At 54.4% G+C, this 22,126-nt stretch overlaps 4 protein-coding genes across 4 annotated transcripts; 2 read left to right on the plus strand and 2 right to left on the minus strand.

Moving 5' to 3' along the window:
- Window positions 1-907: 907 nt before the first annotated feature.
- Window positions 908-8,922, plus strand: COCSUDRAFT_54874 (OPT superfamily oligopeptide transporter). The gene is made up of 16 exons (XM_005643235.1): window positions 908-995; window positions 1,593-1,774; window positions 1,930-2,093; window positions 2,411-2,599; window positions 2,895-3,029; window positions 3,301-3,495; window positions 3,793-3,970; window positions 4,257-4,408; window positions 4,564-4,638; window positions 5,383-5,519; window positions 5,742-5,844; window positions 6,061-6,177; window positions 6,395-6,470; window positions 6,656-6,780; window positions 7,002-7,238; window positions 7,634-8,922. The coding sequence occupies exons 2-16, from the start codon at window positions 1,675-1,677 to the stop codon at window positions 7,748-7,750; spliced, it is 2,100 nt and encodes a 699-aa protein (XP_005643292.1). The 5' UTR covers window positions 908-995; window positions 1,593-1,674; the 3' UTR covers window positions 7,751-8,922.
- A 94-nt stretch (window positions 8,923-9,016) lies between these two features.
- On the minus strand, window positions 9,017-12,837 carry COCSUDRAFT_49188 (hypothetical protein; the record flags this gene model as incomplete). The annotated part of the gene is made up of 9 exons (XM_005643236.1): window positions 12,469-12,837; window positions 12,119-12,380; window positions 11,709-11,866; window positions 11,433-11,569; window positions 10,919-11,124; window positions 10,413-10,560; window positions 9,832-10,043; window positions 9,468-9,641; window positions 9,017-9,184 (listed from the first exon to the last, which is right to left on the minus strand). Exons 1-9 carry the CDS (start codon window positions 12,657-12,659, stop codon window positions 9,017-9,019), a joined length of 1,656 nt encoding a protein of 551 aa, XP_005643293.1. The 5' UTR covers window positions 12,660-12,837.
- A 644-nt stretch (window positions 12,838-13,481) lies between these two features.
- COCSUDRAFT_49189 (hypothetical protein) lies at window positions 13,482-20,269 on the plus strand (the record flags this gene model as incomplete). The annotated part of the gene is made up of 14 exons (XM_005643237.1): window positions 13,482-13,504; window positions 13,962-14,014; window positions 14,152-14,189; window positions 14,409-14,493; window positions 14,839-14,998; window positions 15,233-15,428; window positions 15,662-16,192; window positions 16,381-16,650; window positions 16,868-17,149; window positions 17,274-18,039; window positions 18,224-18,489; window positions 18,653-18,806; window positions 19,029-19,178; window positions 19,454-20,269. 14 exons carry the CDS (start codon window positions 13,482-13,484, stop codon window positions 19,825-19,827), a joined length of 3,348 nt encoding a protein of 1,115 aa, XP_005643294.1. The 3' UTR covers window positions 19,828-20,269.
- A 476-nt stretch (window positions 20,270-20,745) lies between these two features.
- COCSUDRAFT_60056 (Six-hairpin glycosidase) lies at window positions 20,746-21,868 on the minus strand (the record flags this gene model as incomplete). Its single annotated transcript, XM_005643238.1, has 4 exons — window positions 20,746-20,882; window positions 21,032-21,235; window positions 21,422-21,527; window positions 21,686-21,868. 4 exons carry the CDS (start codon window positions 21,866-21,868, stop codon window positions 20,746-20,748), a joined length of 630 nt encoding a protein of 209 aa, XP_005643295.1.
- Window positions 21,869-22,126: the final 258 nt, after the last annotated feature.

The following is a 22,126-nucleotide window of genomic DNA, read 5'->3' on the forward strand; positions in this document are numbered from 1 at the left end:
ATGTTTTACACGTAAATGAGATAGAGGAGAGCCTACACAGACGCAATCCTGTTACAGATCAGACACATGCAGACAGATTGGACACAAAAGGCAAACAACATCACAGTGACAAATGGATAATGATGCCTGGCTCGGTATGAAGAGGAACACACAGTGAGTCAAGGCAAGGCAAAGAACAGGAGAGCAGGCAGACACCAAACACTACCTGCAAGGAGTGGAAAGGCGATCAGCCATGTAGGAAGGCAATCCCCATGAGCAAATGCAGAACTCCGAGCCACGAGCAGATGCTGGTGATGGGAGAGATGTAGAGGGCAGAGGTGCTGGTGATGCCTGGTGATGGTGATGGAGGAGGCCAGGGGATAATATGCAGCAACTTACAGGGAACCCACAGAACAGTCCTAAAAGAGTTGTGGCGGGACCGCCTAAGAGCAGCTCTTATAAGCAGCATATGGCTCGACCCGGACCTGGAGATCAAGATAGGTATCAGAGAACCACTTTGTTTCATCTCTGAAGATATCTTTGAGAGGTTTAATTCGCTCGCATAGCTGCTTATAAGTATCTTCACTTTGCATGTTACGTAAAACTTTTTGATGTACCTCTAATATTGTGACACAGAGCGCTTTCAAACTTCTGTTTATCCAATCACTTGGCTACGTGTTCACTCCCACACGCCCTGCCGTGGAAGGAGCACACGACTGCCGCTGATTCCAATAAATTATTCGACTCGCTACCACACCATCACATTTGCCAACGCACAATTGCGAAAATTTTTGCCCCACTGGGCCAGAGGTAGGGATAATCATAACGTCATTCTTGACTACATCGTCACATGGGTCCTGGAGTGTGTCAATGTTTCCACACTGGATCACATCGACACTCGTCTTCATCTTGTTGTTGGTACGTCATTGAAAACATTCAGCGGTGGCGAGCGAGTGATTTGGATCAGGTCCGAGGAGACGGGGGCGTCGTGCGCCTCGTGGAAGGTCAGTCGTAATGTGCGTGCACGGCTTGCTCCGGGCGTGTCGGTCCATCGATGTTGCTAGACATTGACGCAAATGTCAGTTATAGGTTGCTTTTGCTTAATCATATGCGTTGCGATGCAGTGCCTGATCCGTACTATTAAAGGAATTGGCCTCTTCACTGGCCGACATTCCACCCGTCTTGAGGTTGAAGTGTCTCTTGTGCCCACCGGCGCTGTAAAATGCTTTTAGATATGTGAGGTTTTCTGTTTGTTGTCTGGAGGATCTACCCTTTGAGCTCTGAGGGGCGTGTTCACTCGATGATGATCTAACCCCAGGACAGCTGCAACAGAGAAGCTGACCGGTTTTTTGTCGGATCAACATTGTTCAGAGAGAGAGTCTTACAAGCTTTTGATGTAGAGTGGATTTAATTCTTGGGATGACGTGAATCACGAGCTTAATATGGGTGCCGTAATATTAGAGAGGGTGAAGCTGCAGGTAGTATACCAAAGCTGTGCAGTGTTAAGAGTCATGGGCTCGAAGCAAAGTGGCCATCGCAAGGAGTTTGGGTGTGGAAGTGTGGATTGCAGAGACATCTCAGGTCCTCAATTGAGCTGGGCAGTACTGTTGCAGGTACTCTTGCTCCAATGTGAGCCTGCATAGCTTTGGAGACAGGATGGCCACTTTCACCTAGAGGAGCTGGAGGCAGTCAGCAATGTCAGGCTTTCGAAATAGCTCCATCAATGCAGGCACCCTGCACCTGCAAGCTGCCAACAGGATTAGGCGCAACTCCATCACTGCCCTCAGTGAACGAGGTGAGCCTGCTTCCCAGAGGCTAGACAGGTAAAGGAGACAAACTGAAGGTATGGAGTATCCCCTTTCTCAGATGACACAATCAGGACGTTGTAAGTGCCTCCCTGCACAGCCAGAGGATGGGGAACGTAAAGCCGGGTGTTCTATGTGATTGCAGAGTCAGATTATGGGCGCTCCCCAAGCGAGAACCACTATGGGAGCGGGGATGTCAGGAAGAAGATTGATGAGGAGAACCCTGAGTGTGGGTTGGCCGGGCAGCCAGACCAGCCCTGCAAGTATGACTGCGTGTCCAACCCCGCTCCCTGGTGGCACCAGATCACGGTGCGTGCCTGAGTTGCCACATTATCGCATGGCTACGGCAGCTGAGAAGGACAGCCCACAGGCTCTCACAGTGCAGCGCTTCTTCATTGTCCTGTTCCCCAGAGTGCCTTTGCGAATGGGGTGCTCACATTGCAAGACCCTGTTGCACGGATCTCCTCGTTCTAAAGTCATTTACACTAGGCAGGCGTTCAAATTGAACCTCAGAAGCAGAACATCCTGCAGGAGCATCAAATTGAGCTCTGGAATGAGGGACGGGTCCCTTCCTTGCACTCGCAACTGACTGAGCCTGACACTATGTGCAATCTGTGTCTGCGCAGCTTCGGGCGCTGTTTGTGGGGGCCATTCTGGGCACGCTGTTCAGCATTATCATTCACAAGCTGAGCCTGACGACGGGAATCATCCCTTCGCTTAACATCGCAGCGGGTCTGATTGGCTTTGTAGCCATCAAGGGATGGGTCTCCCTACTCAAGTTCTTCCGCTTTGACCCCCATGACTTTACACCCCAGGTGCTGTCCAGCTCACCCTTGATCAAGCACCAGTGCCAGAAATTGGCCAGTGCTTTCCCTGAAGTCACCTGCAATGTGCGCTGTCAAAATGATGGATATGCTTTGCCCAACGTATTATGCTGGAGAATGATTCCCCACTTGAGGGGAATCAGGGGCGCAAATCTAATGAGCAAGATGCAGTTGCCGCCCTCGCATGCATAGAGTAGCTCTGTGCAGGGGGGAGGCTCTGTGAAATTTTTTATTTCCAAGGATGCTGTCTGCATGAGTTGCAAACTGACCGTGATATCTCCTGTAGGAGAACACCGTTGTGCAGACATGCATTGTGGCGTGCTCCAGCCTGGCGTTCGCCGGTGGCTTCGGCTGTTACCTGCTGTCGATGGACCATCAGACGTTTGAGAACCTGGGCGACATAGCTGGCAACCGCGCAGAGGTGACACCCTCTGTGTCTTCCTCTTTTACTATGTGCTCCTTTCTGTGATTTTGCCGATGCTATATTTTATGCTGAGCTCATCCGTTTTTTCCTGCTGATTCAAGCAAGTTTTGAGGTTGCCACGCAGTGAGCTGCAGGCAAATGTCTTTCTGTTACATGCCTGATCATCATTCTGTCCTTCCCCCCGGCACAAGCCCAAATGTCATGCTGACCCCAACGCATGTTGCGGGGGCCATGCTCAAATTGAAAGTCCCTTCAACATCAAATGCAGGATGTTTACGAGCCGAGCCTGGAGCGCAGCATCCCCTACCTGCTCTGCGTGGGCATCATCGGGATATTCACCCTGGTCATTCTGCGCAAGCGCTTTATCATTGACTATCGCTTGCAGTATCCCTCTGGCACAGCCACCGGAATTCTCATCGCCTCTTTCCACACCCCCAAGGGTGAAGCCGCTGCTCGAGAGCAGGTGCAACCCACGCTCTCCTGGCCAGACATGTGTCCCTTCTCAACAGTACTGCCAAGCATTGCAGCTTCTGCAAACACAGGAGCAGATGGCGACGCTGTTGAGGCGTGCATGTCGCAGCACAGCATGCAAAGAATCTGCAAGAGTGCAGTCGGATGGTCATTATAGAGCGGCAGGCAGACAAGTAGTGTTTAGCAATTGTGCATTTTTGAGTTCCTTGAAGGTGGTATGTGGGGGTCCTGTGGGTGTCCTTTGGGGTTTTACGAGTGTTATTCACGGGAAATAATATGCTTTGTGCAGGTGAAGACGCTGGGTTACTGGGGCACGACGTCCTTCCTGTTCAGCTTCTTCAAGTGGTTCTTTGGGGGCAGCAGCACCAGTGGCGCCTCGTGTGGCTTCTCCTCATGGCCCACTTTCGGCATGGCGGCCCTGAACTACCGATGGAGCTTTGACTTTTCGCTGACTTACATTGGTGTAGGTGTGTCGTCGCTGCCCTCTCAATGCAAAACTTTTCTCCTGCACATCTTTCAGGGATTGAGCATTTTACAGCAGAGCTTTACTTGAATTTGCAGACTGTCTCCCACTATGACTGCCAAACCCAAAGGCCTTGGCGCTAAGACATGGCTCCTGGCAAGGAAATGTCTTTAACAATCTGGGCAGATGATGCCTTAATCTCTAGTCCCGCTGCACATCTACCGGGACATGCGTTGGCATCCTGGCAATGCAGCATGAGTGTTTGAGAGTGGCTGCCAATGTGAGTGCAGGCATGATCGTGCCTTATGTGGTGGCATACTCGATGATGTGGGGAGCTATAGTGTCTTGGGGCATCATGTGGCCCTTGCTGGCCAAGAAGGAGGGGGATTGGTTCCCTGCCGGTCTCACAGATGGTGACTTCAGGGGGCTATTCGGCTACAAGGTATCGCATCTTCTCCTTGTGTTGTTCAACCCTCACAAAAGTAAGTGCTACTCCTGCCGCAGTGGGATAAGCAAGACATTTGACTGGGAGTGGTCTCTGCATATCTTTGCGAGTTGTATGTGGTGGGAACTGAACAAGTTGCTCTGCCTGTGCAGAATTTCCTGGCCATTGCAATTTTTGTGGCGGATGGCGCCTACAACTTTGCAAAGATTGGCATCCTGTCGCTACAGGTAAGACCTTGGATTGCCCTCAACCCCAATAGTTGGTCAGTTTCTCTACCCAGTCCTAAATGATTTGCTCAAAATCTGGTCTTGGCAGCTGCACTGGCCTTGGTCAGATCCAACATGCAGAAGAGGTTTTGCCAAGAGCTCTTTCTATGAGGCTCAGTGCTCCTGCTGATGGAATCCTGGCCGGTTCACAATTGCTTATGTTCTGGCTTGAACACGGGAGATCGGCATGTGCAGGTTTACCTTGACACCAAGAAGGCGGAGAAACGGGTGCGCGAGGCGAGGCATCCTGTGGGGGGACCGTGCTCAGAGATTCCTGCGACGAGCAATGGCCACAACATCCAGCGCAATTCTTCAGGTCTTTTACTTCTGCTCCTTTTTTTTCAAGCCGAGGAGATTGTAAAGCACACCATTGTCATGTCAGCTGGTTCAACTGTCAGTGCTGCCATGTAGCCCAGGACCTCGAAATTCCAGCATGCGGCCTGCAGCAGTTTGTGCGCCTTCATCATCACAGAAATGAAGGCTGCGGCCTCTGAGGCGGTTGCTGCTTTTCTTGTGGAGTGCTCAAAGGACATTTCAGCAAAAAATCAGTTTAGAGTCTTGGTTTCTGGCCCTTCTCTGCCACATGCACCCGCCTGGACGACAAATCGTGACAAGGTTGTGACAAACGCTGACAGGGAGTTTGCCTTCGCATGTGCAGGTCAACAGGTAATGACCCTGGCTCAGGTCTGCGATTTGGACCGAGAGGCTCTAAGGCTTGAAGCGTTGAGAGATGAAGTCTTCCTCAAGGGCTGCATTCCCTGGTGGATTGCCGCTGTGGGCTATGGTTTCTTCTCCATCCTTAGCATTGTAGTCATCCCCATCTTGTACCCTCCAGCAAAATGGTGAGTAGTTGAGCGCTTTGTAATTCACTTGTACCCATTCCTTGCGGCAGGCATCTTTCAAGAAGGATCCATTGCAATCATTTAGTAGCCCTGTATTCTAGGTGCACCACTGAATTTACAGGCAGGTGACCCATTTTGCAAGCCTTTGTGACTGCCATGACAAATTTGCCTTCTAATTTATCTGAATCCGGACTTTTTCTTGATTTTTTGGTTGCCCTGCAGGTATTACCTGCTCGTGTTGGTGATAGTGTCCCCGCTCTTCGCTGTGGCCAATGCGTATGGCGCAGGTCTCACTGACTTCGACATGAGCTCCATTTACGGCACGGTGCGTTTGCTGGCTCAGTTTACTCTTCTTTATACACACATATATATATATATGTGTTTGTTGTCCCTATGGGGCGTGCCACACACTGCTGAAACTGCAGGCCCACTGTTCTGTTTTAGATCTGCATGCACATTGTCTAGGGGAGCCTGCCAATGCGCCGTGGAGCCTGCACCAGCTCTTGGGCACTCTTGAAGCCAGAACTTGGTTGCCCTGCAGGTGGCAATCTTTGCATTTGCAGCCTGGACTGGCTCTCAAAACGGTGGTGTGATCGCTGCCCTGGCTGTGTGTGGCCTGGTGATGGCGTCCACGTCATCTGCTGCACTCCTCATGCAGGCACACCCTCACTCCTCCCACGCAGCGCCGATCTGTATTTCCTGGCGCCAATTCATGCATGATGATTTTGATGGTGTTAGGAGGACACACTTCCCAGATGCAGGTGCCTGTGGGAAGCTCGAGCTGCTGGAGGGTGACTTTGGTAGTTGAAGAGCCTTGCAATCCAAGTGCAGTTCCGTGTGACAGAGGGACTGAAGCTCCAGCTGCTGGCGTGCAGGATTTCAAAACGGGCCACATAACTATGAGCAGCCCGCGCTCCATGTTCCTGTCGCAGATCGCAGGCGCACTGATGGGTATGTCATCAAACTGCTCCCTGCAGGGTCATCTCTCCCCCAGAAAACCTCATGGGCTTCCTTTCTGACACCTCCAAACCCACACCCCATTATGCTTTGAACATGAGGGTCAGTCATGATGAAGCATCCATTCATTTCAAGCTTCACATTTGAAATGACTCGATTGGTGGTCTGCTTGCGTGCAGGCTGCTTCATAGCGCCGCTCACGTTCCAAATGTATTGGAAGTCCTTCCCCATCGGAGTTCCCTCCTCCGAGTACATCGCCCCTTACGCCAACATCTACCGCGGCATGGCCATCATTGGCACGCAGGTGAAGCCCGCACCTCGCTCTGTTGGCAAAACCAATAGTCTCCTCCAAATGTCTTGCTATCACATACAGACACGATGTGATGGATAACTCTCTGCTGTAAAGGGGGACGGTATTACTTGCACTGCTATTAGAGGTTTCTTGTCATGAGCAGCATGCATTCTGAGATATGCACGCGTGCTACACCATTGCAGAAGCCTGAGTGGTCGGTGAAATCTGTGCAGGGGTTCGGCATGCTGCCGCAGCATTGCGGCATGATGATGGCGTGCTTCTTCGCGGCGGCGATAGTGGTCAACCTCATCCGTGACGCGCTGCCGCAGCGGTACGCGGTGTTTGTGCCGGTGCCCATGGCCATGGCAATCCCATTCTACATTGGCGCAAACGTGGCCATCGACATCTGTATCGGGGCCGTCGTCAAGGCCTACTGGCACTGGACCTCTCCCGGCACAGCCGAGCTCAAGGTGAACCGCAGCAGAAGAGAATTCTTATTGCAAAGAAGTTTCTTAGTGCTGTGGTGCCCATTTGTGAGTTGTAAGGAGCTGAACTCCTCAGTGAGGTGCCCTGTTGCACATGAAGTATGTGGAGGCCTGACTTCATACCGCCCAACAGGAAAAATCCTCTCAAAAGGGACCTTTGTATGATTGAGCCCACCCAAGGAGGGTGCTACAGGACTGGGGTGCACAGCATCATGCGCCTGCAAGGCTTAGCTTGAGGGCACAATGTTGCGCCATTGCAAATGTGTGCTAGGCCTCTTGTATGCACTGGAGCAACCTTTGCAGATCCAGTGACAAATGCTGGACTTCTTTTTTTGGGTAAAGAAATCAAGGGTGAGCGCAAGGGTGTTTGTATCGCGCAGGTGCCGGCAGCTGCATCGGGGCTGATAGCAGGAGATGGCATATGGACCGTGCCTTCGGCGATCCTGTCTATATGCAAGGTCAACCCGCCGATCTGCATGTCTTTCACAAGCTCCTGAGATGCCAGCCACTGATCGGAACAGCGTGTGAGCACGCAATGTCACAAGTCAGCAGTACTAGCTACTTTGTGGTCCATTGCAGATGTCTTGTTACAGCTCCACTAGGCATTGTTCATACAGCAGGTCTGAGGAAGTCTGAGATTCAGTGCTGCACCGAATCAGAGGGCCAGGTGCCACTTTGGCTCAGCAGTGCTCAGCAGTGCAGGCGCGTGTACCAATTTATATTGATACCTCCAGAAAAGGGCAAAGACAGGAGGTCGTCTTGGACTTATTGACAGTCTCTTGCTGATTCTGGGTCTGGCTGTCTTGCCGAATGTTGATATTGCAGTATTGCTCAGGGTGGCCGCACCCGGGGCCAAACTGTCAGATGCATTGGCAATTGTGTCAGGCATGGTTACTGTCTGTCTGGACCAAAGATCAGGAAGCAGAGGGTACTCTCTTGAGCCATTTCTGCTCAACAGACACAGTTCGGCCCGAGGGGAAGGCTCTGTGGGCTGTTAAGCCTGGCAGTGTCTCTGGGGTGCTCCAAGCCCTTGTCAATGTGTCCTCCGCCATATTGTTGTGGGGGTTGCAGCTGCAATAATTTTCTGGTGTGGATTGCACGCAGCATGATCTCATCCAAGCAGCCTATTTACATGCTGCCCTCTTTACAGCGACTTGGAATATGATAGCTGGATGTGTTGGCCTCACCAAACTATGCAGAGGCTCTTATGTTGAAGAGAATCGAGGGCGTTTTCAGAGGGATATATTATGAATGTTACGGGGTATCCCTCAATGTATCAGTTCTAGATGCCAATATCTTATTGGATTAGGTCATTTCATTTCACACCAGTTATTTGGTGGATTGCAGCGCTTTTCAGAGGGGCTCATGTCTTCTCTGGTGCTTTAAATTTATGTGTTGTTGATAGAAATATGAAATGTTCAATTGACGGGAAGCTCACAGGATTTGTTTTTGGGTTTGGGGTTGGCTCTGAGCTGTTCATGTCAGAAACATGCATGTATTAATGCATGTCAAGAAAGCTTGCCTGACAAGTGCCCTAGTGTGACAGCGTTGGATACCAAGATATCCTGCAGACGATGCCTAAAGTGCTTTTAATGGAGAACTCATTGAATGTTTTTGACTTTTCTTGTTACTTCTGCGCATGTGCATGTAAGCAAGCTTTGCTTTGCGCACTCATCATCAATAGGCCCATAAGCCAGTCAGCTACAGCTGATCTACAATACATGAGCCCGTCTAAGAGAATTTTTTGCACAGAATCACCAACATCAGTACCCAGAATACGAGACAGAAACAGTGTGGAAGGGATAACTGCGCCGGACAAGGGCAGCTGTGATATCATGGGGCGCTTGGTCATACGCAGAGGAGAACCCGTAGATATCAATTGTCCTCTTCTCTTCGTCAAAAGCAATACGCCCGCCACCTAAGGGGACCACCTGCACACACCACAGTGCAAGCGCTTATGGATCCTAAACATCACTCCTTTTCACTTTCCTCTGCAGAATTCAGGGATGGCTGTGCAGGTCTCTTGCCTCCTTGCAGGAGCCTTCATGTGCCGCAACACAGGACACACTGCCGAAATGAGGAGGCCTGCTCAATGCATCTTGCAGGGTGCCGATGAAACACAGCCATACAGTGCCCGAGGACAGCACTTCTTGCTCTGGCTCATCCTTGTTCTTCATCCCTTTCACAGCATCACATGTAATGCTGGGTGCGTACTTGGGAGTCGTCATCTGCATCCACTTCTTGAGCGAGCTCCAAGATGTCCTGATGGTAGCCAGCTCGCTTGTTGCCCCTCACTAACAGTCTGCTCATGCTGTTGCTCTTGCTTTGAAGCCGCAACAGAACGTACTTGTAAGTTCCGCTCTCATCAATATCCACTTCCTTCACATCCTGCAGTTGCATTTTTATCAATCACTTCGAGTGAATAGTATGCACATCATTCTCAGTAGAAGATGTCTGCGCCAGCCTGCAAAGCTTTCAGCATGCAGGGTTCGGAGCCAGCGTTGCACTTGCACTACTAACTCTGGAGAGTCGTGGTGTGCGCACAAATCTCCTGCAGGCAAGACCGCTCTCGAATGACAGGAACAGCATCAAAGGCCATGACGCAATGACAGGTCTGGATGCGTGCCTGTCTCCAATGGCGAGCATCTCCTTTGGCAGGCTGCTCCAGCGCCATGAAGGTATGTATGAGGCGGTGCGCCAGAGCATAGCTGCCGGGGATTGAGAAGCTGACGCTGGCTGCTGTGCTGCTACTCGACTCTGCCTCGCTCGTGTCCCACCCGCTCCCATCAGCTGCGCGCAAAGAGATAACACCTCAGCCTGACTTCTTTAGAAAGCAAAGCTTGTGAGAATGCACTCTGATAAAAGATTTTCATGCCATAGCAAGTCCCCACAGATACAAGGGGGAAGTAGAAGACAAAAGGATTCAGGACACAGAAGCATGCCTGTCATCTGAGGAAGCTTGACTTGACTTAAAGATAATATTGACTTAAGAGCGGTGGGCTCCAGCAGGGCCACGAGGCAGCATCATGCCACCCAGTACACTACACAATCATGGCGCCGGCGGCAGACACCGCAATTTCATGTCTGGGCTTGAGAGCCACTATGGTTCACATTAAGGATGGGAGATAGTGTCGAGGCATGGCCGGAAGCCATGCGCACCTGCGTGGTGCAGGTGCCTGCGCAACCAGGAGCGGTGAAACCAGCGCGCATCCTCAAGCTCTGTTATGTCCACCAGCGGCTGCTGCAGGCACAGCTCCTCCACCAGCGTGAACCCCACCTCCTCCTCTGTGCACCCGTGGTGCAATCCCTACCACCCCACACACACACAGAGACCGCCATGAGACAGCGCACATCAGATGTCTTTCTTCCCCACGCAGCACGCTGTGCTGGCTGTACACACTGCAGTGTGCCCCAAGGTTGGCATGCTGCTGAGTAGTAGGAACCACTCCCTGCAAGCTTCAAAGCACGGCTTGAGGAAACAGGGGGCAGTACTTATTGAGCAGCTCAGGTCACATTGCTGATTCCCTTGCATCGCATTGCTGCATATGCCTCAAGGTGTGCCGGGTTGTACTGCTGCCAAGGGCCTGGAACTCTCCATGGCATGCAACCTCCCTGACATAGGCAGCAGGAAGCAGGTGAACAACTCATTGTGAACTCGAGCACACCTGTAGCCGCTGGCGTGCCAGGCTCCAGGCATGGGACCGGTCAGGCGCTGCAGCGGTGGCCATGAAGCCGATCATGAGCGACTGGGGGAAGGGCCACGGCTGACTGGCCACGTACTGGATGCTGTGGGGGTCCACCGCCACCCCAGACTCCTCCTTCACCTCCCTCCCCACTGCCAGCTCCAGCGTCTCCCCGACCTCAGCAAAGCCTGAACATCGGCATATATAATAAGCCTTAGTAATCACTAATACAGGTGGATCGATGTGCTTTTGGTGATTTGTCCAGGATTTGCAATCCAAGTGACAACAGCATTCTCTTCTCCGGCGAAGATCTACTTTGGGTGCGTTTTGCCTGGACTGCCATCTTTGTCGAGGACAACATAGCTTGCTGATTGCTTGGACCGGCCCCTGTCACTCCACGGTTGCTTTATTGAGACATCACAGATCAGGGAAGATCTTGACAAGAGAACCAGGGTACAGCTGGGAGCATATTGATTGTATTGCTGTCTGCACCCACCTGCCAGGCAGGAGTAGCGGCCGGGCGCCCACCGGGACTGGCGCCCGAGCAGTGCATAATCGCCGCAGTACACAAGTGCGATGACCGCTGGGTCGATCCTGGGGTACACTACCCTAGCCCGCGGCGAGGCTGCAACCCTGACAACACACCCCTCAGAAAGCAGACCCTTCCACATCAGAAAGTCCCTTTACAACCACCCACTTGCAGCCTAAAATGGCCATGTAAGAGAGGGTACACAAGCACAAGAGGATCATAATCCAGCATGGGGTGACTGACCGTGCATGGCCCCCTTGCATGGCCGCAGTGGGCGCGCCCGTCCTGCCGCAGAAGGCATTGTTCTCATTCCAGCGCAACAAGGCCTGGGCCAATGCCAAAAGCGCAGCCTGGTCCCCCGCCAACTTTGGCCCCTCCTTGCGCAGATCCACCCACCTGGCCTGCAGCAATCCACCCTGTGTCTGTTCATATTTCACCATTAATCATCTGTGGGCAAAGATCCACGACGCTCGACCACATGTTTCAGATCCCACTGAGATCCACGCCGCAATCAGATGATCTGCTCTTCAATTGAGATCTCTTGTGAGCAGTTTAACAGTGTGAGGCAGGTGGCTGGCCTTGCAGGTACTGATCTTGAACACTCAGCAGTCTGCTGCATGGATGAGATTAGAAAAGCTGGTTCAAGGGCGCACCCCTGCGCCAGCTTCTGCCACGAGGGGGCTAAGCCATTCCTCGCACTCCGGTCTGCAGGCAGCGCCAAAGACAGGCACCCCTCCGGGCTCCAGGCCCAGGAAGACTAAGCTGTCTGGTATGAGGTACTGCTCTGCATTCTGCAAGGGCAGGACGGCAGAGGATAGCCCTTGGCTGTGTGTCACGAGGTTCTTGCCCTCGAAAACAGGAACTAACTTCGCGTCTGAGCGACCGGCAAGCTCCTTGAGCTTCGCTTCATCATTCCTGGTGCCACAACAAGTGTTGCCAAGGGCTGCAACAATGAAAAGTGGCTTGCACAGTGCCAAGAAACTGAGACTTGAGGACAGAGTACCTGATGTGCGTTGCACGGTCCAATCCAAGACCAGCATAATGTAGAGCCGCAGCATCCCCATCATTGATCCTTTCTAGACGAGCTGAAGTGGCAATCCTGCACCCCACGTGTGTGCCGCGAAGGGATCCTGAGCCGATATAAAGACGAGTGGACCTGGCGAATTGACCGAAACGCAACAGCATATCTGACATTTCGAGATTATGTCAAGCCTTCGATCGTCATCGGCAAGAACAACAGGCATCGGCTTGAATGACGAACGCTTTCTCTGCATGCCTTTGCGAAGAATCACAGTGCCTCCTACACACACATCTAATTTTACTTCTAATTTGGATGTCCGAATTTTGATGTCTCTCAAATGACTCTGGAAATGGAAAATGCTGGGCATTGGTGCCAACTTGGTGGTCCTGCGTCCTGATATCTCAGAGACCCTGGTCAGATAATTCAAGTCCCTGAACCTCAGGCAAAGGAGTGCAACAGCACAGGCCTCTTCACACGCGCCTCTAGACCCTGTACTATCACCTAGTATTTAGCTCTGCCCTGTTTACACCTAACTTCAGGCCTTGCTGCTGCCAGCTCGGGGCCGCCAGGTGCAGCCCGCTCCTGAGGTGAGCTTCCTTCCTGGGGTTTGGCCACCGCTTTCAGCTTCTTGCCCTCATCCTTGAGCAATTCTTGTGGCCACAAAGCCTCTCGGTTGCCCTGAGTGCACCATCAATGCAGTCTGCGGGGTGATCAGTGCCAATAGATTGTTGCAAGTGTCACTCTGGAAGTTGAGTCTGTGATCTGCCTGTCCTCCTCGTTTGTGTGGTGAAGCATCAGCTCAAGTAGGTCTGCATGTGGAATCATGGATGATTTTTCAGGATCAATCTATAAATGTTCAGTTATACCAATACTGATGGCGGGACGCTGAGAAGTCGGATTGTGGTGTCTTGTAGCCACCGCAGGTCAGACGTCTTTTCTGGATAGAAGTTGGCAAGGAAGGCCACATCGATAGTTACATAGAAGGATCGAACAAAATGCAAGGAACTACTGGAGCACGGTACGTGATCGATAGCTGCAGCCTTAAGTCTTACTGATTGGTGCATCAAGTGCTGAGCTTATTTCTCTTCTGGTGTGCACCTAATCGATTTAAGTAAGTAATCTACGTCTGGGAAGAATTGTAGATCATCAGGCAGATGATGCATGTTTTCTTTTCTGTTTTGGTCCTTCCTGCCTGCATATCGGGAACACCAGGCTTGGAGTGAATTCTCTTGCACTGTTTCCCGCAGCCATTGTTGAGGCTTCACGTCGTTATTTTACAATGTTGCGTGCAGGCCTGGGCGCCGCATGGTTTCTTTGGGAAGAGTGACTGCTCCTAAGCCTGTGAATTTGCCAAGCCAAAAGTGAGTCGGGTTCCTGTATCCTTCCTTCCTCACGGGTTTGCGCTCATGTTGCGAGCCAGAAGTTTCCACACAAAATTAACCTTTCTGATTAATGCTGCATGTGCTGGCCAACAGGCGCGAGAACAATGGATTGGACCCGAATGTGACGCTAGTCCCAAAGTACGCCAGTTTGCTTGATCTCCCTCCTACTCACCGCACGAAACAGCTTGTCCACATCCGTGCAACATTTGTTTCTTAAGGCTGGCCTACGCAAAGCAGTCCCAGAGGCTGCACACCTACTGATAGTGTCGAGGCTCCTGTGCAGGTCGAGCTCTGTGTGGGGAGACCCGAACACTGGACAAGGTGAATCAGCGCCGCTGCCAGCTCCCCAGGCGCCAGTTCAGGCTCCTCAGCCCGCTCCTCAGCAACAATTTGGATCTGCTTGGGGTGGTGCTGCCATCTCAGACAAACGCCAGGCAAGCAGCTGGACATCAGACTGCTCACGCTAGTCAATCTAAATTCCAAGATGTGCTCTCTGAAATGATGCAGAAACATCTGACATGTGGCGGATCTATGTTGCAGGTGAGTGCGCTTTTGAAGCAGGATGAGTTTCCGACGCTGGGTGCAAACCCGCCTGATGGCCTGCCCAACGGAGGCCCCTACAATGGTGGGCATGGCTATGAATATCCCCAACCACAGGGCCCCCCACTGGGTCCCCCGCAGGGACCACCCCAGGGCCCGCCAACCGAGCGCAGCCCCTGGGATGCGCCTCCGCCCGCCCCCTATGGCAAACCCGGTAGGCATCTTGCTCTGCCTGCCTGACAGCTCTCCTTTTTTCCTCTTGCTATTCCTTGCTCAACAGGCTCAGGAGGCTTCTCAGAATCACCAAATTGGCGTTTTGCAGGGCCGGCATGACTTAACATTACCATTTTGGTGTCCGCATGCTTGGTACAGTCCTCAATATTTACAGGGAGTTTCAAGCTGGTTTTGAGAATTGCAGGATTGCGCGCAGGTCCGCCTCCCGGCAGTTTCCAGTCGTGGGGAGGTCCTGCAGATCGTTGGGGCGGCGGCCCTCGTCCGGCCGGCCCTGGCGGCTATGGCCCACCCCCTTCGGGCCAGTTCCACATGGAGGGCCACCCTGGACCGCGCTTCATGCCGCACCCAGGCCCTGGGTGAGAATATTTGCCTACTCCGATTGCCTACAAATTTCCAGGACACAGAACATTGGAATTGGAGACAGTTGTGCAATGAAAATGCTTTGGTCAGGGTCCATGCATATCTTTTGGGGTGCAAGATGGTACAATATTGACTCTGATTGAAGCATGCAATAGTACAAGAGCCCATATTTTGCAAATCATGTGGTGGGAGCTGCGGCGTTATAGATCCTGTGGTTGTTGCTAATGCAGGTTCATGGACTACCCGCCTCCGCCGCCCCCGCCGCCGCCGCGCAGCCGGCCTCAGCCTCAGCCTCAACAAGAGCCGGTCAGAGGCCCGCCGCCAAACGCCCCTGCGCAGGCTTTCACGCAGCCGCCAGCGTATGCCGCAGACCGCAATGTTGCTGGCGGAGGTTACCTGCCGCCGCACCTGCGCAACCGCGACAGGGTGAGGCATTGTTTTTTCTAGCGTGCATGGCACAAGATACAATACGAGACGGAGCTTGCATACTTGCATGTCAGTGCTCAAGCTGCTGCAGATCAGCTTTCTAGCAAGTCGATCTTTCACCTCCTTCGACATTAATGGACTACAGCTGAGGAAAGGCCCAGGTTTGGAAGTATCCTTTAGGCATGTCAGACATGTCACTGGATGCCTGAGACGTGAGTATTTGGCCTGGGCAGAGGGACGCCGATGGTCAGATGGAGCCGCATGCAGACTCGAGCACTCCGCGCCAGATCTCTGAGGCGCAGTCGCAGCAGGCCGGTGGCTGGGGAGGCATGCTGGCCCCCACACAGCCCAGCGAGGCTGCCCTGCCGCAGCCGTCCCCTCCTAAGATCCTGCGCCGCGATCCTGTCGCTCCCATCGCTGCTCCGGAGCCCTCGGTGCAGCCGCAAGTGCCCCCGCCACAGCCACCACGCCAGCCGCCACCTGCGCATCAGCCCATTGCCCAGCAGCCGCCACAGCACCATCAGCGGCCACAGCAGCCGGAGGCGTACGCGCCCCGTCCGCTGCACGCAAACATCAGCCAGCACTCGCCGCCGGAGCAGTCGCGGGTGCTGCCACAGGGGCCGCTGCAGTTTGGGCAGCTGGAGTCGCCGTCCGGGCAGGCCAAGCAGATCCTCGGGCAGCACCTGCAGGGCAGCTACCAGCAGCTTCACCCGCAGCTGCCCAACGGCCAGCACCCGCTGCACAACCACCCCATCCAGCAGCAGGTACATATTTCAGTTCAGGTGCATCTCAGCGTCATGGAGTTGAGAGTTGAAAATTATGACACCGCCAGGTCGTTTGTGAGCAAAGGCAGATGACAATTTTCGGCCGGGCCAGTTTCGGTGTAGATAGAGTTGTAGGGGATGCCTTATTGCTCAAAACTACTGAGGTTTGCCTCCTCGTTCCTGTGCAGCGGTCCCACAGCGGCCAAGGCTTCTCGCCAAAGGTGCAGCAGCAGCTGGGCTTCAGCCCTGTCCCGTCGGAGCACGCCGGCCATGAGCCGATCATGACCTTTGGGCAGGCCGGGCAGGGTGGACCCACTGGGCGGGCGCACGAGCTGGTGCCGAGCGAGCACCGGGATGCTGCGCGCGAGCTGGAGGCACAGCAGGCGTTCATGCGCCAGAAGGCCCTGCAGCGGCACCAGGAGGCCATGGCGCACCAGCAGCAGCAGCAGCAGCAGCAGGTGAGCTGGTGGAAGTGTTCCTTCCTTGGGAGGATTCTTTCCGCTACTGTCTTCAGATGTTTGTTTGGATCTTTAGGTATCGCCATGGTGGACACAGGCTTGTCATTTGGGTCCTTTACTCAGGCCATCTGAGGTGCTTGACAACAAATAAAGGAAGGCATCATCTGTTGCTGAGGGCTACCTGGTGCTGAGGGTCAGACGTGTCCGCTGTATGTAGGAGCAGCCTCGGCGCGACAGCGAGGCGTCAAGGAGAAGCCTGCCGCAGAGCACCCACTCGCACCAGTCGCAGCAGCAGGAGAGCGACAGGGAACCCGTATCTGACCTGCGAGCCGCCGGGGGACGGGGCCGCAGCGCTGGCGCTGTCCGCGGCCGGGGCCGAGAGGGCGGGCGAGGCAGAGGCGTGAGGGACGATAGGATGGGCGCTGAGGGGCACTTTGGAGTACTTCATGCTCCACCGCAGACGGCTGCCATTCCCCCTTCCGAGCAGCTCATCATGCAGGTGGGGACCTATGATCAGTCCTGTGGTCCCCTTCGAGTTTTGAATATCAGACTGTTGCCTTGGGGCAGGCAAGGCTAGTGCTTGACCTATGCAGATGCCTGAATACTGTTAATTTGCTTTGCAGGCCAAGATGCGGGCATTGAACTTGGGGGCAAACCAGTCAAGCAGCCAAGGTCCTCCGCCGCCGCCTCCTACACAGCAGCCACCAATACAGCAGCCGCCATTGCTGCAGCAGCAGCAGCAGCAGCAGCAGCAGCAGCAGCAGCAGCAGCGTCGAGCACCGCACCCAGAGCGCTCTGCCGCTCCGCAGAGGGAGGCCCCACGTGCGGAGCCCATCCAGCCCAAGGCCCTGCCGGTGCAGCGGCTGCCGCGGGAAGATGCGCCGCAGCGGCGCGCGGGCGGCCCGGCGGCGGTGCCGGTGACAGCGCATGAGCGGCCGGAGCGCGCGCACGCCGTGCCGGCCGAGTCACTGCCGCAGAGGGAACGCCCTCCGCGCAGAGAGAAGCCGCGGCGAGGGCCGGCCGGCGAGGGCCACGGCGACGCCGTTGCCGTTGCGGTGCCTGCCGAGCCTGCCAGGCACGCCGTCGCAGCCCGGCCAGCCAGCGATGTGCGCGGCGGCAGGGGCGCGGCAGGCCACAACGAGCAAGGAGAGCACGCCCGCGGGCCGCGGCAAGAGCGCCGGCCGCCGCGCCAACCACGGCCGGAGCGGTCCGGGGAGCAGCACCCGCAGCAGCAAGGAGAGGGCACAGACGAGCAGCAGCAGCAGCAGAGGGAGAGGAGGGTGGCGGCACCGCATGGAGGCCACCGGCTGGAGAACGGTGACGTGCGCGAGCGACCGCCCCGAGCGCCCCGGGCAGAGCATGGCCCCCGCGCACCCAGGCGTGAGCCAGGTGAATGTACCCTCTGCAAGCTTTCTCATTATTGAGCACTGTGACATTCCTCCCAGTATGCAGTGCATCACTGCTGTCTTTATTGTCCTCCCTTACTGCAACATTGCCTTTGCAACCTAACAAGTGATACGAACTGGATGCCTTGAGAAGGATTGCTGACATTGCGGCTGCCTGGTGTGCGCAGGTGAGACAGGGGACGTGAAGGGCGTTGACGGCATGCATGAGGAGGGAATGCAGGGGGCGGGCGGTGACCTAAAGAGGCGCGGCAGGGGCGAGCGAGCACCCAAGAAGCCCCGTAATGTGGGCGGTGATAACGGGTCCGGCATCAGTGCCCCTCCTGGGCTGGATGCAGTTCCCAGTGGCAGCAACGCGTCAGCAAAGAAGCCGGAGAGGGCCGAGCGCGAACTGTACCACCCGCCTGTCAAGGAGCCTACAGCATCGGAGGCCGTGGTGCGATTCCCACTTCAATCTCCGTTTTGCTTGGTTCTAGTATTTCTCAGAAGAGCCTGAGACCACCTCAGAACCACCTGGGAGTGCGATTTCAGATGAGAAGAACCATGTCAAGTTGTGCAAAGACAACTGCAGGCGTTGATTTTGCGTGCTGCTGATGCAGGAGGCCGGTGGTGAAGAGATGGAACAGATGACTAACGACAAGCCGCCGGGGCTGCGGCCGAGGCGCGCCCGTGGCGGCCGTGACCGCCGGTCAGGCCGTGACAAAGGCGCGGAGGAATTCACAGACGGCACCGGAGATGGCCCGGAGGCAGCAGGTGTGCAAATGTTATCTTTTGAGTTCATGCGAACTCTTCACAGCCGATGCAATTCGCATGGCAGTTGATGTCCTTGCTTTTGCAGGGACAGCGCTGTACTGAAGCCCATGCATGCATTAATGTTGGCTTTGTAGGAAATACAGTGCTTTGCTAGGTCTCATGTATCCGTGGTTGCATTGAAGCTTTGGCATGTTTTGAAGCTTCTTGTTTGTCAATGTTCAGGAGAGGGCGGAGGCGAGGCTGGCCAGGAGCCCAGGTCAAGGCCCCTAAGGGCAAGGGGCCGGGGCCGGGGTGGCAAGGGCGGCAAGGCCGAAGGGGACGACGCCACTCCTGAGGCCGTCTCAGAGACAGCCAGCACCAAGGCAGAAGAAGGTGCGTTTCTTGTTAGGCATTTTTGCTTTTGTAGTGCGCCACCGCCTGTTGTGGGTCACAGCGTCCGTGTGCCCTGCCTGGCCTGTGGGCGCCGGTTTTCACGCCCCTTTCAATTCTGGATCCTGCAAGCTAGCTGACAGGCACAGGACATACAGACGGTGTACTGATTGCTCAATGACCATCCAGCTCTTAAGAACGCTGGCTTATCTGTCAGACCTATTTCTGTCTCTGGGAGCTGTCAATACCGAATCTAAGAGGCATTGCATGCGCAACAGGGGAGGCAGCCGGCGAGGGAGAGACCGGGCAGGGCAAAGGGCCGCGCGGCAACCGCAGCGGCCGGGGCCGGGGCTCGCGCGGCGGCAGCGGCCGCGGCCGCCGCGCCAAGGAAGGCGAAGCCGCAGGTCCCACCGCCATTCCCATAACCACTTCGGTGAATGGCAATGGTCCAGTAAGCACGGAACGTCCGGCATCGGCCGCCGCGAGCGGGGAAGACGGCAAGCCCAAGACGCTGGAGGTGGCGAGGGCGGCTGTGGACGCCAAGGGCAAGCGCGTGTGGACAGTGAAGGACGGCAGCGCTGACTCCGCGGGAGGCCAGACTAGCGGCAAGGCTCGTGAAGGGGTGGCAAGCGTGCAGGCCGCCTCTGACTGAAGAAACAGCAAGGCTGAAGGGGCAGCGAGCGCGCAGGTGGCTACTGAGGGAAGGAACAAAGCATCTGTTGCATGCGCGCTTCAGATGCAGGAGGACAAAGGAAGATGGTGGCCTACAAGGACAGTGTATGAGCGCTACACCCCTGAACAATATTTCCAAAGAATGGCCATGTGCTGGAGTTTGGGGATGGATTATTGCTTCCGTCGGACCCTTTTGATTGCTTGCAGTCTGGGGAAGGTCACAGTTGCCAAGGAGCAGTGGACAAACAAGGTCTCAGATCAATTAGGCTTTTCCATGCAGGCTGCAGAAGTCATGCAGTGCAATGCTGCCCTGGTCTGTGGCAAAGGTGGACTTGTGTGTAGCAATAGGATGAGGATGGAGGAGGAGACAGGTGTCTCAGGTTGAAGCAGGAAATCTGCAGAAGAAGTGTAGGGCCTTTAAGAAAGGGACAAGCATGTGACAGGGAACTCATCAGGAACGCAAGATACATAATGTTTCTTGCAATGATGCTCATGTGACTGAGGCACACATCCCTTTTGTTATGCAATTTTGAGTTCAGCCATCGGTCTCCTGTAAATACAATGCAGCATCTTCTCACTGGTGGCTCACTTCATTTTTACCAAGCCTCAACTTTGATGTGGGATGTACCATTTGCAGAACTTTGGATGGCCTCTGAACACAGCAACTCGTTGAAGCATGATCTCTTCCATCAGAAGGGCCACACCTGAGCACACATACAAGTCAATCAGCGTGCATGACCTCCATGTTTTGCAGTGAGATACAGCAGGCAGGGACTGTCTCCGGTCATGAGAGTAAGCTTCATGTGCTACACGAGGATGCATCATGCAGAGCATTACCAAATCTCTTTGTGTCCCAGGAGAAGGTCCCATAGCCACAGCAATCGGAGTTGCCGTCGGTCTAGGACTCATTGAACAGAGCCATGGCCGCTGTCAGGAATGTGCCATCCTGTGTGGCCTTAAACAGCCAGACAGCTGCCCAGGCAAGCTCATCATGGAATCCAGTGGAAGGGTACAGCTTGGCATGTGTTTTCAGACCTGCAAGATTGAAAGCCTGACTGACACTGGCTCATGCATGAAGTTGTACATGCATGCATCAGGGACTTGACTGGCACAGTTTATCTTGACAAGGCAGAATCTGCATGCATGGCATAAGCTCAAAATGACAGAGAGCAAGAAGATCTCACCAGGGTCCTTGGACGTCATAAAGGAGCCAGGATACAGAGATGCCAGGTCAAACAGCTGAGAGGCATGCTGCACCAGGTTGGCTGCATACACAGGGTCCGTGGCATTGAATGCGAGCGATGCAGCTGCGAGAGCTGCTGCTGCTTCTGCACTGACCTCACTGGTCGGCGCTGTTGGTCCTGTGTAGCTGACTGGCCTGACAGAGCCTGTGCAGACAGATCATCTCTGCTCCCATGACAAGCTCAGTATTGCAGTAATATATTCATGCATTCAGAGCTGTTTGGAGGGCACAGCATGACACCAGTGCACATGAAGATAGCTCAAGAAAGCATTGCGATTGGCCTTGGGCAAAGGCATGCATTAACAGCATAGCAGGAGATGGCAGCACCCACCTACATAGCGCTCATAGAGCTCTGGAGGCCCATAATACTTGAAGTCTGCCTCGCTGTCGCCCATGAGTGCAACAAATGTGTTGGCAGAGGCATTATGGCATTTCAGCTGCAGGCCACACAAAAATTACATCAGAGTAGCAAAGATGTTTCACCTCGTGCTCGTCACTGTCCTGCACATTGGTGCAGCAACATCTTGCATGCATGCATGCATGCAGTTGAAGGGAAGTCCCTTTTGGATTTCATGTGAGGAATGCATGTCCTCACCAGGTAGTCTGACCCCCATTTCAGAGCGCTGAGGGCCTCATCAAGCAGTCCCACTCTGTACAGGGCAGTCCTGTGGCGCACAATGGTCCAGGCCAGCTGGGTCACAGGAAATGCTTCTGGCAGTCCCACTTTGAGAAAGCTGCCACCAGCCTCATAGTAGCCTCCGCTCAAGTCCTCTCCCATAGGGCCCTGCATGCACAGCATGTCGGAGACTCTTGGATGTTTGCCTGCTGCACTTCTATTGTTCGCATCCCATGCAAGTCCATTGCAGCTTGTGAGTCATCTGCCGGGGTGATAATCAGTGTGAGAATGTACCAATACATGCAACGCTGCTCTCATCTCTTGCAGAGTAGGTACAGTCATTGCACACCTCGCATGCAAAGCGGGAGTCCGAACGCCAGGCAATGTGGTGGTCAGGGGCAGTGATGTTGCCAGAACGCT

This window comes from Coccomyxa subellipsoidea, assembly GCF_000258705.1.
Source record: "Coccomyxa subellipsoidea C-169, whole genome shotgun sequence".
NCBI lineage: Eukaryota > Viridiplantae > Chlorophyta > Trebouxiophyceae > Coccomyxaceae > Coccomyxa > Coccomyxa subellipsoidea.

Bases quoted from the DNA above. Each gene is read 5' to 3' on its own strand.
- COCSUDRAFT_54874 (XM_005643235.1), top strand. From the start codon at position 1,675: ATGTCAGGCTTTCGAAATAGCTCCATCAATGCAGGCACCCTGCACCTG. The intron at 2,600-2,894 runs GTGCTGTCCAGC...TATCTCCTGTAG, and splicing joins CCCATGACTTTACACCCCAG to GAGAACACCGTTGTGCAGAC. The intron at 5,520-5,741 runs GTGAGTAGTTGA...GTTGCCCTGCAG, and splicing joins TTGTACCCTCCAGCAAAATG to GTATTACCTGCTCGTGTTGG.